Source organism: Varanus komodoensis, unplaced genomic scaffold (genome assembly GCF_004798865.1).
Source record: "Varanus komodoensis strain SLA01 unplaced genomic scaffold, ASM479886v1 scaffold22, whole genome shotgun sequence".
Taxonomy (NCBI): Eukaryota; Metazoa; Chordata; class Lepidosauria; order Squamata; family Varanidae; genus Varanus; species Varanus komodoensis.
The window spans coordinates 19,891,167-19,903,277 of NW_025335606.1; the positions used below are offsets into that span (position 1 = coordinate 19,891,167).

General features: G+C 41.3%; 1 protein-coding gene across 2 annotated transcripts in view; it reads left to right on the forward strand.

Annotated features, from left to right (window-relative positions):
- PIN1 (peptidylprolyl cis/trans isomerase, NIMA-interacting 1) overlaps nt 1–11,391 on the forward strand; it is a 46,826-nt gene extending 35,435 nt beyond the window's left edge. For both annotated transcript variants that reach the window (XM_044431231.1, XM_044431232.1), the window contains exon 4: nt 9,930–11,391. In XM_044431231.1, the coding sequence (XP_044287166.1) occupies nt 9,930–10,039 (110 nt within the window). In that variant the 3' untranslated portion in view covers nt 10,040–11,391. The remainder of the gene's footprint in view (nt 1–9,929) is intronic.
- The last annotated feature ends 720 nt before the right edge of the window (nt 11,392–12,111 follow it).

The window sequence follows — 12,111 nt, forward strand, 5'->3', positions numbered from 1 at the left end:
TGGCCCTCATCCATTCCATTACCTCGGCCAAGCACTGGTTCAGCACAGCCACTGCCTCACCTGGATTAGTGGAAAACGAGAGGTAGAGCTGGGTATCATCAGCGTATTGATGATTCCGCAGCCCACACCTCCTGATGAGGGAGTATGACCATGTTGAGAATCCTGAATCGCTCTGTGGCTCTTGATAGCATTGGCCATGGTATGTTTCTGGAGTGACTGTCTGAGTTGGTTGGGGAGTGCAATGTTGCACTGGCTCCCTCCCTACCTGGAAGATTGGCTCCAGAAAGGGGTGCTTAGGGAATATTGCTTGTCCCCATGGATTCTCCAGTATGGACTTCCTGATGGGTTTGTCTTGTCCTGCATGCCATTCAATAGCTAAAACCACTGAATCAGGTCATCCGAAGTTTTAGAGTGCACTATTACCAATATTCTGATGACACGCAGCTCTATTTCTCCTTTTCATGTTCAGCAGGTGAGGCTATGGATGTACTAAACTAGTGCTTGGCTGCAACAATAGTCTGGATGAATGCTAACGGACTGAAGCTCAATCCAGACAAGACTGAGATATTGTTGGTGGGGGATTCCTTTGACCCGAGGAAGGATATTCACCTTGTTCTCAAAGGGGTTGTACTCCCCTTGAAGGAGTAGGTTCAAAGCTTGTGGGGATGCTCCTTGATCCATCTTTGTCACTTGAGGCCCAACTGACCTCAGTAGCATGGAGTGCCTTCTAACAGCTTTTGATGATGGCCAAGGTACACCTTTATCTGGACAGGGATAGCCTGGCTGTTGTTGTTTCTTCATGATCCTATGAAAGAAGGCCCTCCAAAATGGCCTGTTCTTGAGAGCTCTGTTCAGCTCTTGTAAACTGAAGTCTGTGGCTTCCATTATTGAATCAATCAATCTACCTACCTACCTATCTATCTCATGGTAAGTGTTCCTCCTCCTCTTTTGTCTTAGACTCTCCCTAGCAATACTGTCTTCTTCAGTGAATCTTTCCTTCTCATGATGTGTCCAAAGTACAGCAGCTTCAATTTCATCAATTTGCTTCAAGTTCTGGCTTGATTTGATCTAGGATCCACTTGTTTATCTTTCCTTCAGTCCAGGGTATTCACAAAGCTCTCTTCCAGCACCATGCTTTAAGGCATCAATTTTCTTCTGTCAGCTTTCTTCAACTGTCCAGCTCTCATGTCCATACATACTGATTAGGAATACAGTAGTGTGGATGTACTTGGTATTGGTCTGCAGTGAAAAGTCCTTACACTTGATGATCTTTGCTAGTTCCTTCACTTCCCTTCTGAGTTTCAATCTTCTATTTCTTGTCCAATTGATTGATAACTAAGCCTAGCTGTGCAAAATTGTTCCTGATTTCAATTTCTTCATTGTTGACATTAAAGTTGTGTATTGTTTGGTAGTCATGCCTTTTGTTTTCTTAATGCTCAGATGCAGTCCTTTTTTTGAAGCTCTAGTAATCTCTACAGTAGATTTCTGAAATGCACTGTACAAGCAGCTGCCCTTGAAGTCAGTTGAGAAGTTACAGCTTAGGAAAAATGTGTTATCCAGATTAATAACTGAAACCAGAAGGTCCAAAACATATAACACTAGTTTTGGCCTCCTTGGATTACTTGTCTACATGCTTCTGAGCTGGGCTTAGCCTATAAATCCATACATGGTTTGAGAGCGCAGTACTTAACTAAACTACCTTGACACTTCACCTAATATCTGAGACCTTCCTTGATGGTGGCAAAAAGGAGGAGGGCCTTCTCCATGGTAACCTCCAAATTATGCAGCAATCTCACTGAGGCCTGCCTTGCACCAACTTTACTTTCTGTTTGGCGCCAGGTTGTATGTGCATGTGTGTGGGTATTGTTAGGCATTTTTAGAAGGCCTAGTAGTAGGACTTTTCTTAGTTGCTTAAGTGTTGAAAATCTGGTTTTAAATTCTTTAGTGTAACTTTGTTTTTTCTGTGTTATTTTTATTTAATATTGTATTTCATTAACTGTTGCACACGGCCCAGAGGGCTTCAGCTGTTGGGCAGTAGAGAAAGAAAATATAACTCAATGAATCAAAGGCCCCATCTGTAATTTAAACATGGGAGAAGTACCCACCAGCCACAAGCTGAAAGGGTGATTACTGAGTTACATTCCTAAGAGGGTTCCCCCCCTGCACAAAGAAGGAATACTTCTGTGAAATTGTTCACTGGTCTATGGAATGTCAGGTGGAAAAGGCTTCACCTAGGATGTGTTAGCATAGCCATAGCCCCTCTGCGCCTGCAACCTCAGGAAACAATTCCTCCCTGAAATATTAAAAGCTGTTACTTGAGAGCAGTGACACATTTGTTCAACCACCAGCCAAGACAATGCTAACTTTATCTTGGCAAAACTAGGCAAAGTTTTGATTTGCAGTGGAGACACCATTTTAATTGCTCTTTATCTTCATTTCCATGCAGAGTTCTGTCTTCCTGTCAACTGGCAGCAATTTCTTCCTCAGTCAGATATTTCCAGTTCTTCTTTTTTTCTAAAGGATGCTTGCTAATATTGACACTTTATGGATCGGGAAGTAATGAAACAGCCATTAATCTTGGGCTGTTGGTGACTGGTAGTTTGGTCTCATTTAGGAACTGTCGGCTCAGCCATGATCCGGGGTGACTTACCGACAGAGATGGTTGAGACAAGATTGGCAAAGAACACACAGCAAATATGCTGGAGTTCTTTTGTCCACCAGGTGGCACTAGTGGCACAAGCAGCTACAGCCACTCTTCCGACACCTTGGTCTCTCATCTTTTCACTTATTTAACTCATGTTGTGGGGCTGCAAACCATAATTTATTAGAACTATGAATCCTGGCTACGTTTAGAAATGAAAGAGTTCAAACATTCCAATTTATCTACAGAAAATGTGGGGAGGGGGGGAACCAAGTAATTGACGTTTCTTCTTTTGCCTTTATGGAAGCGTGGGCAGGAAGTCTAAAGTTGTTTTTCCTTATCCTGAAATGAAGATCTCCTGGTTGAAGAGTAAAATTGGCTTTTACAAAGATCAACTTTGTGACAGCCACTGTGGTGCAGTGGTTAAAATTCTGGATTGCAACTAAGGGGATCTGGGTCCTAGTCATCACTCAAGCATGAAGTTCAGTGGTTTACTTTGGATCAGTCACAGACTCTCAGGGTAGCCCATTTCACAAGGCTATTGTGAGGATAAAAATGGAGAGACAGGTTATATAAACTGCTTTGGAAAAAGGGTGGGATCTAAATGATAAGCAAATAAACTTGAGGAACTGGGCAAGAGGATGTGTATTCATAGAGGCTAAAAGAGTGTACCTTGGATAGAATGGAATGGTCCCATCCCCCATAAAAGCAAAACCTGGTTAGTTCATGCATGGTCACTACTCTAGAAACTCCTGCAGGAAGTACCTACTCAGCCCCACAGCCTTGTACATTTTGGTGTCATTGTATTAGCCAGCTCTAATGCACTCTTTTGCCCTTGCATTCCATCTCCAGCCCAAGGCTACTGGGACCCTTGCAGCCCAGCCCCAGTGAACCACAGTTTGAGGAAAACCTCGGTATTTTTTAAAAGCTATTGGTCATAAAATGTGCAGCTTCTCCCACCCTTTTCCTCCAGTATCCCTTGCTTTCCTAGACCCCAAGTTCACACCTTCCCTCCTCCTCTGTACTCTCTGAAATAGCTTGTTATTTCTAGAGGTACTTTCTTTAATCCCTCCTGAGGGCCTCCTGGATTTTGCTTCTTCCAGCTTTTCCAGGTGAACTGCTGTGGTACAAGTCAGCCAGTGCGGAAATCACAAGTCTTTGTGGGAATTTGGGTTCCGGGATTTGCTGCTTGAGAGTAGCAAGCAGAAGATTGCACCACTCTTGATCATTGTTGTAAGCCGCCCCGAGGCTTCGGCGAATGGGGCGGCATAAAAATGTTTTAATTAATTAATTAATAAATAAATAAATAAATAAATAAATAAATAAATATCATTCCCTAAGTCTATCTGACGGGTTTGATTTAGCAGTGTTATATTCCTGGTTTCTAACTACTTGAGCTCTACCTGAAATTAGGAATATTTTTAATTCTACTAACCAAACAGCATGAGTACTTATGGCAACATGCCGTTTGTGCCAATTTTTTGCACTTCTGGAAAATTCCAGGTATTTATCTGAAGACTATCTTGCTCTGTGCATGTGTACAAGAAATCCAATTATTTAGAGCAAACCAATATGTTTTGTTTTATTATAACAACTAATTATTATCCATATTTGTCCAGGAGGTATGTGATTTACAAAATGAGAATCTTAATTACAATTAATTATAAACTCAATTACAAAATGAGGAATAATTTAAATCATTGATTTAAGTTGGTCTCTTTCTCCCCCAACACAAATAATTCATATTTAATCCACCCAAGACCTGTTTTCCAGGAATTTTTCTCACCCCCCCTTTAAAGGAGGTGACCCTTGTCCATTCATAGCAGTGAATTCCATAGATTGTGTTTTTGAATGAAGTATTACCTTTATATGTGGGGGGAGGATTTTCCTCTCTCTACTCTCTCAACCTATCTCTTGTCCCTCCTTTCCACTGAATCTTTTGTTAAGTTCTAAATCTAAACAGCCCTAAGTGCTTTAGCCTTTCCATATGATGGAAGAGCCTCCGTAACCTAAATCCTTGTGCTTTCTCTCTTCTGCCCCTTTGCCAACTCTAGGATAGCTTCCCATATGATGCAGGAAGCAACTGTACACTCTGTTGCAATGTGGCCACAGCTTAAATTTGTATGAAGTCATGACGCTGGCCGTGTCATGGCTGCGCACAGATGCAAATCCGTGCTTTCCCAGCTCCAAGTTCAGCTCTCAGTCCACAGCTAGCCTGTCATGTCTGTGGATGAGCTGCCATGGCTGCTGTTCTGCAAGCTCAGACAGACCAAAGGGGGTTGTAGTTTAGTTCTGGAGCATTAAGCATAGTTTTACTTCTACAGAAATGCATGCATTTTGTATCATCATTGAGAAAACATTTCATGAGAATGGCTTCTATCCATTCTCAATGCTAAAATGAAAAATTCTGTTCCTGTGCATCCATGCTAGGTTTTTTAAATTCACACAGGTAGACCTGTGTCTCAGCCTTTTTCTTAGGTAGAGCTCTCCTTTTCTCCCTCTCCACCCCTCTCATGATCTAAAGTTTGGGGGAAACAAGAGTCCTGAAGCCATAATAGCTACTCCTGGAACAAGAAGCTTAGAGCTTAGCTGTGGATGGGGATGGGATGCACAGGTGGATTGAATGTTGGAAATAAAATATATAAATTCTACACAGCCTCCTCAGACTCATAATGCATCTGCAATTCACAGTCTGCAAAGAGATTAATATATCACTCAAACCATCTCTTTTAAAAAAGAAGAAATAATTCTGGCAAAAATTCATCCATTACACTGTCTTTAAGCTTTCCAAACTCGTCTCCTACAGCAGTGGCTTGCAGCTCTGAGACAAGGGTCATAAACTTACTTAAGATTTACTTAGTCTTTTCTAGCCTGATCTATGCTGTGTCGGGCATCTCAAGGCAGAAGGTGCTTGCAACGATTTTCAGTGCTGAGTTCAGTCCACAGAGCTTTGGCTCCCTGTTCTTTCCTCTTTTTTGACACCTGGTGTTCCAATCTCCTGTGAAGATTGTGCCCTTTTGCAAATGGTTAAAAAGCCTTGTTCTTTTGAGCTGGGTGCTGCAGACATCTGGATACCCTTAAATTGGATGCAGATGCCATTTGTTCTTTGGCCTGCTGCAGCAGTTCAGTCACTGCATTTTCCAGAGCATTTCTTTAATTCTGCCTGTGCTTGCAAAACATGTTCCCTGGGGTGCCTGGGGCTTGCTCAGTTAGGAGCAGCATCCATAGAATGGTTTTGGTTTAGACTGGATTTACATCCAGAGAGGAGATGTGTAAGAAAAAACCAATCTGGTTTATGAATCTGGGTTCAGGTGCGTGGAAAAAACAGGGCAAAGAAGAGCAGCTGCAAAGAAAGGGACATGCAGGTACCAGGAGCTGTCGATATTTATTTATTGCATTTATATACTGCTAGCATAATTTATAAGAATTCAAAAATTAAGAATATTAAATGCTAAGATATTAAAACAATGTTGAAAAATGAAAGGCTCTCTAGTTGAATGCAGAGAATGTGAGTGTGAGTCCATTCCCAAGTTTTATAGTCACACAGAAGAACCCCGTTTCCTTGTGGTTGGCAAGAGAGCTTCCATGAGCAAACATGGCTTTGAAGGGGCTTTTCCTGCTGGACTGAGTAACAGAGCAGCTCCATGCCAAGACAGGCCCCATTTTGGGCTTTAAACAGTTAAAACAACAGTTTGAATTGAGGCTGGATTGACAACCCATGCCCATCTTTGCTGTTGGAGTGATGTCATCCAGCCCCGTGTGAAGGATACTGTGTCTGTGGACAACCTTTTGCTGCTTTCTTTTGCTCCTATCAGGCTGGGATCAGTAGGTCCCAGGTAAGCTATGGAAAACTGAACAGTGTTGATAACTTCAGCATAGGCTCTCTTGAAAACTGCCAATTGGTTATCATGGCCAGGGCCAGACTGTCAGTCTGTGTGTGGGGCAGAAAATTTCCCCATGCTGTATTTTTTCACACCGTGTATGTTTGCATTTATCCATAGTTGTCTGGGCTGTTGTACTGCAATTCAGTCATGCTAGAAGGGCTAAGTTATTCTTCTAAGGCAAGCATTGACAAACCTTACTGCTCTCTTGCCCATAGGGAACTAAAATGAAAGGTATGGCAGCCCCTTCTTGTGTACAATGCAGTTGGCTCCTGGCTGGGTCTGGACCAGTTTTGTATGTAGTGTATTTGCCCTGCATGGACATGCGCTTGGTCTGTGGAGTAGTATAGAAATGCAATCATAATAAATAAAAACAACATTTCTAGCATTCTTCAGTAGCAAACTGAAGGAAAGCTGAAAGGCAGACTGTGATTATACTTTGTTTCAATTAAGGATTTAAGAGTTGTGCTGAATCAGGCCAGGGGTCCACCTAGTCCATTTCTCTTCACTCAGGGGGCAGCCAGTTGCCCCTGAGAAACTCAAAAGTAGGCTATGAGTGCAACAGCACCTTTCTGACCAAGTTTCTCCACCCATGACCACAGACCCACATCTGTCCTTTGATGGAAGCAGCTAGTTGTTCCAAATCAGATTTTTCTCAACTTGAAATCGAACTGATAAGCAGTACAGCAAGGGAGCAAAGCTGAAGCTACAGTTACCTTAGCAAAAGAAAATTAACTTTGTGATATATCTGCTCTTTTTGGGTATAGATCTTAAATGTAATGTGCTCTTTCAGATGTAGCCATTTTTGTTAAAAATAAACAAATAAAATGGAGATGTATGCCGTGGTCTTTACATTTTTACAAATATGCCAATAAAATAATTACTTCATAAAGCTTTGAATGTGTTTGAATAGTTAAACTATATTGTGTGGTTGATTTAATTTCCCTCGAAACACATATTTCAGTCCAAATATTTCATAGCTATTGGGAGAACTTTTGATATATTTATTCTGCTCATAAAATTGACATGGATTCAATTTTAGCTCTGTTGGCTAAATCTGAGGTATTTTGTGTGGTTATTGAGGGAGAATGTGTGTTGGAGAGTACTTGTAAAAGTGAGTCAGACATGCTAAATCAGATAGCATTATTTAGAGCACTGGGAAGTTTTCTCTTTCAGCTTTTTTCAGAAAACCCCCTTTACTGTTGGTTGGCTATGGCAGCTAGAACGGAGCATATGCCTCATGCCATGGACGAATTCCCAGTCTGCCAAGGAGAGAGGCTTTCCCTGCGAATTTTCGCTGCAATACAACGTGTAGAATTAATGCACTGATAAAAGTAGTAGAAGGAACAGTAGGAACTGATGCCTGACCTACATGTACTGCAGGATAGATTGGCATGGTGAGCTCCAGTCTGACTGCAGATGGGGGGACTTTTCTCTTTAATGCTCCCCTATGTTAAAAATGACAAACCCTCTGAGTGTCAGAAATTAAGAGTATTATTTAACTGTCTCTAATAAGGTTGGATAGTTCTTGGAAAAATACAAAAAATAGACCTATGGAAAAATACAAATCCATTTCGATGATGATGATGGCAATAATGGAGGGCAAGGACCTTCAAAGTGTTCTGTCAGGTGAATTCTGGCAGTGGATATGTACTAAGTTAGGGAAGAAAATTATAATGATGAATGAAAACAACTTTTCCAAGGACTTATATTGGTGGTATCTTAGCCCACATAAGATGAAGATACATGCTGGAGGAATGGTCAGCAAGATAAACACTACCTACATTTTTTGGCACTGTGATGAAATAAAATCATCTGGACTTTATCATATTGAACTTATAATACATTATAAAATACCACTAGGTCCATCATGGGTGCCTCTGAGTTAGCAAATGGGTGCTTAAAAATCTCTGATATAGAGATGATTTTAATTTGATGCCCTCTGCTAAAATTTCTGATGTATCACATTGGGGAAAGAAGTATTGTCCCTAATTGTCTCATTGACTTTTCAGAATATGAGATGTTGCTCCTAGGATGAAAATGTCTTCTAGATGAGAGAGCCAAATGTTTGAGCACAGGTGTATTAAGAAACAGCGCATCATCATTATATTTCAGAATGGAAAAACTCCAGGATAGCTTTCAGCCATACTTTTACTTTTTTGGGTTTGCATTTATGTCTTAGAAATTATGTATTAATTAGATGAGTTATTTATTTATTTTGTATATTTTAAATATTAATTTGATAAAAACAAAGAAAACAACAGCAAACCCATGCAGTTAGAAAGGTAGCATGACGGGAAGAGTGTTGAGCAAGAATCTGTTCCTGCTGTGTTAGTTTTCTACTGGCAGGAAGCATTGTTTGTGGAGATTTTTCTATATGGTAGGACAGCCTTCAAAAGTAAAATAGTTCATCGAAGTGGTGCAGTCCATTCTACGAGTACTAGAACATTCCTCTTCTCATTTTGTTGTATGTTCAGGCCCATCCAAAACAATGCATAGCTAGAATGGATTGGGTGGCAAATAAGATGCAAATGTGCACTGGGTTGTAGTAGTTCAGAGCTCCATGGTTTTCAGTAACTAGGAGTGCTTGGTTTTGAAACTGGAGTGCTGAAATACTCACCCTGTTGAGGTTTCAACGTGGCCTTCCCATCATATAATGTGTTGGATGGGAATATGTGTTGTAAGCCGCCCCGAGGGTGTTGTAAGCCGCCCCGAGGCTTTGGCGAATGGGGCGGCATAAAAATGTTTTAATAAATAAATAAATAAATAAAATATAAAAGTTTGAACCCGGCTGGAAAAGGTGTGCATTGTAATGCATTCCCCCGTCCCTGTACTGGGGAGGACATATGAGGTGGAGAATCAAAAAACTGACATACTCCTTTTGGGTGTGTAGGAAAACCTATCATTTCAGTCTGGGGAGGTCCAGCCATTTCAGGAGTATTTGCAGAGGTGTTTCTCTGATAGTATACAATTCTAAAAGGGGAGACTTGAAGAAGGATTAAAGCTGCATATCTCCCAAATACTGAAGAATTAACAGTCGTGTGTCATCCCTGACTATAGTTATCTAGACTGTCTACAACTGTATAACTCTGTCCACCCCCAGGAGGATACTTAGAGCACAGGTATGTACATATGTGTGGCCATGCTCCAAGCCATACATGCACACACATATAACTATGAATATAAAATCTTACACTTGAGGTCCACTGTACTGGTATCCAACCAGATACCGCCCAATGAGTGCTTGTGAGTTTCTTTTTCTTAATGTTGCTCTGGGTACTCTTATGATACTATGGGATAAAATCTGGCAATCCTTAACATATGTGTCAGTGCTTTTGTCCAAAGTGCTCTGGGCAGGTTACCCCCTGCCCTCTGTGTTTAACTGGAATATTTCTTCTATTTGGCAGGACAAATGCAGAAACCTTTTGAAGATGCCTCATTCGCACTGAGGACCGGTGAGATGAGCGGACCAGTATTCACAGATTCAGGGATCCATATCATCCTACGTACGGAGTAAAAGTGCCTTGGTGCGACACACTTGGCAAGGAAAGGGTGGCGGGAAAAAGGAACAAGAGAACCTTTATTCCAATCCTCTTGTGCGCTCTCTATCCCCAAACAAACTCCATATCTAGCTTTCTTATTTTATAAAAAAACGCTTGTTTCATATCTCAATACTTCTTTGACACCTTGATGCAATGTTTTCCCCCACCTGTAGCGATGCATGGTTAACAGAGTCTGAAAACACAATCGAAGCAAGGAGACAGTAGCATCTTTCATAGGCCCAGCATGGAGGATATTTTAAAGAAGAAGTAACTAAATCTTCAGCCACTTGAGTTTGATATTGACCGTTCCTCCAGTTCAGGAGACACTTGTGTATTCAGGGTTATACTTCAATGCTTTGCTCCACATTCAACTCAGAAAAGAGTTATTTATTATAGGGCTCCACTGATGGTGGCAAACTTAGCTCTTGGTGTTTTAGATAGAGTCAAAATCTCTTCCACTAATGTCTGTCCTTGTTTAAGGTAAAAAAGTAATATAATCTCCCCCCATACCCCATGCTCTCTTGCCCAGAGTTCAGCACCATTTGCTTTCCAAATGGCAAATCATTGTTAAATTGTTCTTGAATACTTTACAAGGGCTGTTCTTCTGCAGCATCACCTGACAGACTCCCATTAAGGTAGCAAACGCCAATGTGTGGAGGCCTAACTGAGCTGTGAGAGTGCACCAATGGAGCCCACCAGGCCCTCCTATTTACTTCCATAAAGGGGAGGTTTCCATGCATGTGGAGGGATGTGAATTCCCTCTGTTGCATTGTCCTGTCTAATGAAATGAATGGGGGTGGACTTCAGTGTGGACCTCTGCCCAGAAGCCTGATTTTTAATTTGTTGTGTGTTGGCTGCAGGTATGCCTTCATGTTGACTTAAAACTTGAAGATGCCTTTTTAGACAAGTAAAGACATTAGCCATTGGTACCCTTCTCATACAGCTTCTCTCCTCCCCCAAGTTTATATCCATGTAAAATGACATTAGGATAAGCTGTATGTTAACCATTCTTGTGTATGGGTTGTGTATGTTGAAACGCCATCCCAAGGGAGGGCAATTAGATGTAGGCTTCCAGGTTTTTGTTTTTGTTTTCTCTCTCTCTTGTTTAAGAAGCAGGTCATGATCTGTTTGCGGTTTAAGAAAACACTGTAAAGTCAATTTTTCAGTTATGCTTTATTGCTTTCTGTTTAGCAAAATCAATACGATTCCCACAAGTTCCTAGCTTTTTGGTCTGATACAAACAAGCTTTGTGTATATAAATGTATAGAGAGAGTGTTCCAGTTCTCTTATGCAAGAAAAATAAAAAACCCTCACCAATTAAATATCATCCGTGCTTTGACCTTACTGTTTTTCTTGCTCTCCTTTTCTTACCGCTTGCTGGTTTGTATCTTGCTTTCTTGTTCATTGTGTAAAGCTTGATAATAAAGAACTCTTCAGTCATAAATAGTTCTTGCCTTACATCTTAGTGTAAGCTAGCAGAACTTGCAAGCCACCAAGCCAAGTGCAGCTTGCCCATCCCTGAATTGTAGCCTGCGCTTATGAACTTTTTCTTCGGGGCAGGCCTCAGGTTTGCTTAAGATGAGGCCTACCTTGTAGGCTGGCTGGGCTGCATTCAGTTTGATGGCTCACAAGCTTTGCAGGCCTGCACTGAAACCTTTATGAGAAGAGTTCACTGAAAAGGAAAAGGAACAACTGTGGCTAAATACTGATTGTCCTGTGGAATTTCTCAGTGCAGAGAGAGAGCTGGAGGAAGTGTCCCCTGAATAAATGAGGTCTTTGTCCCAGGTGTCAAGTAGCCATGTTATGGGAATGAGGCAGGACAGATAGCCACAGAGAGTTCACATCCCACAAGGCAACCACATACCTTGGTTTGGTCATGTTTTGTACAGTAGTGTTGGTGGACTTCCTGAAGAGAAGGAGAGGTCTGGATCTGGCCATGTTCTGAGCTGCATCAGAAGTATAATTAGAATGGGCTTGGCTTATTGAAATTATAAATGGCTTATAAATGACAGAATGGGCTTGGCTTGGTGAAATTGGATATTTTTCT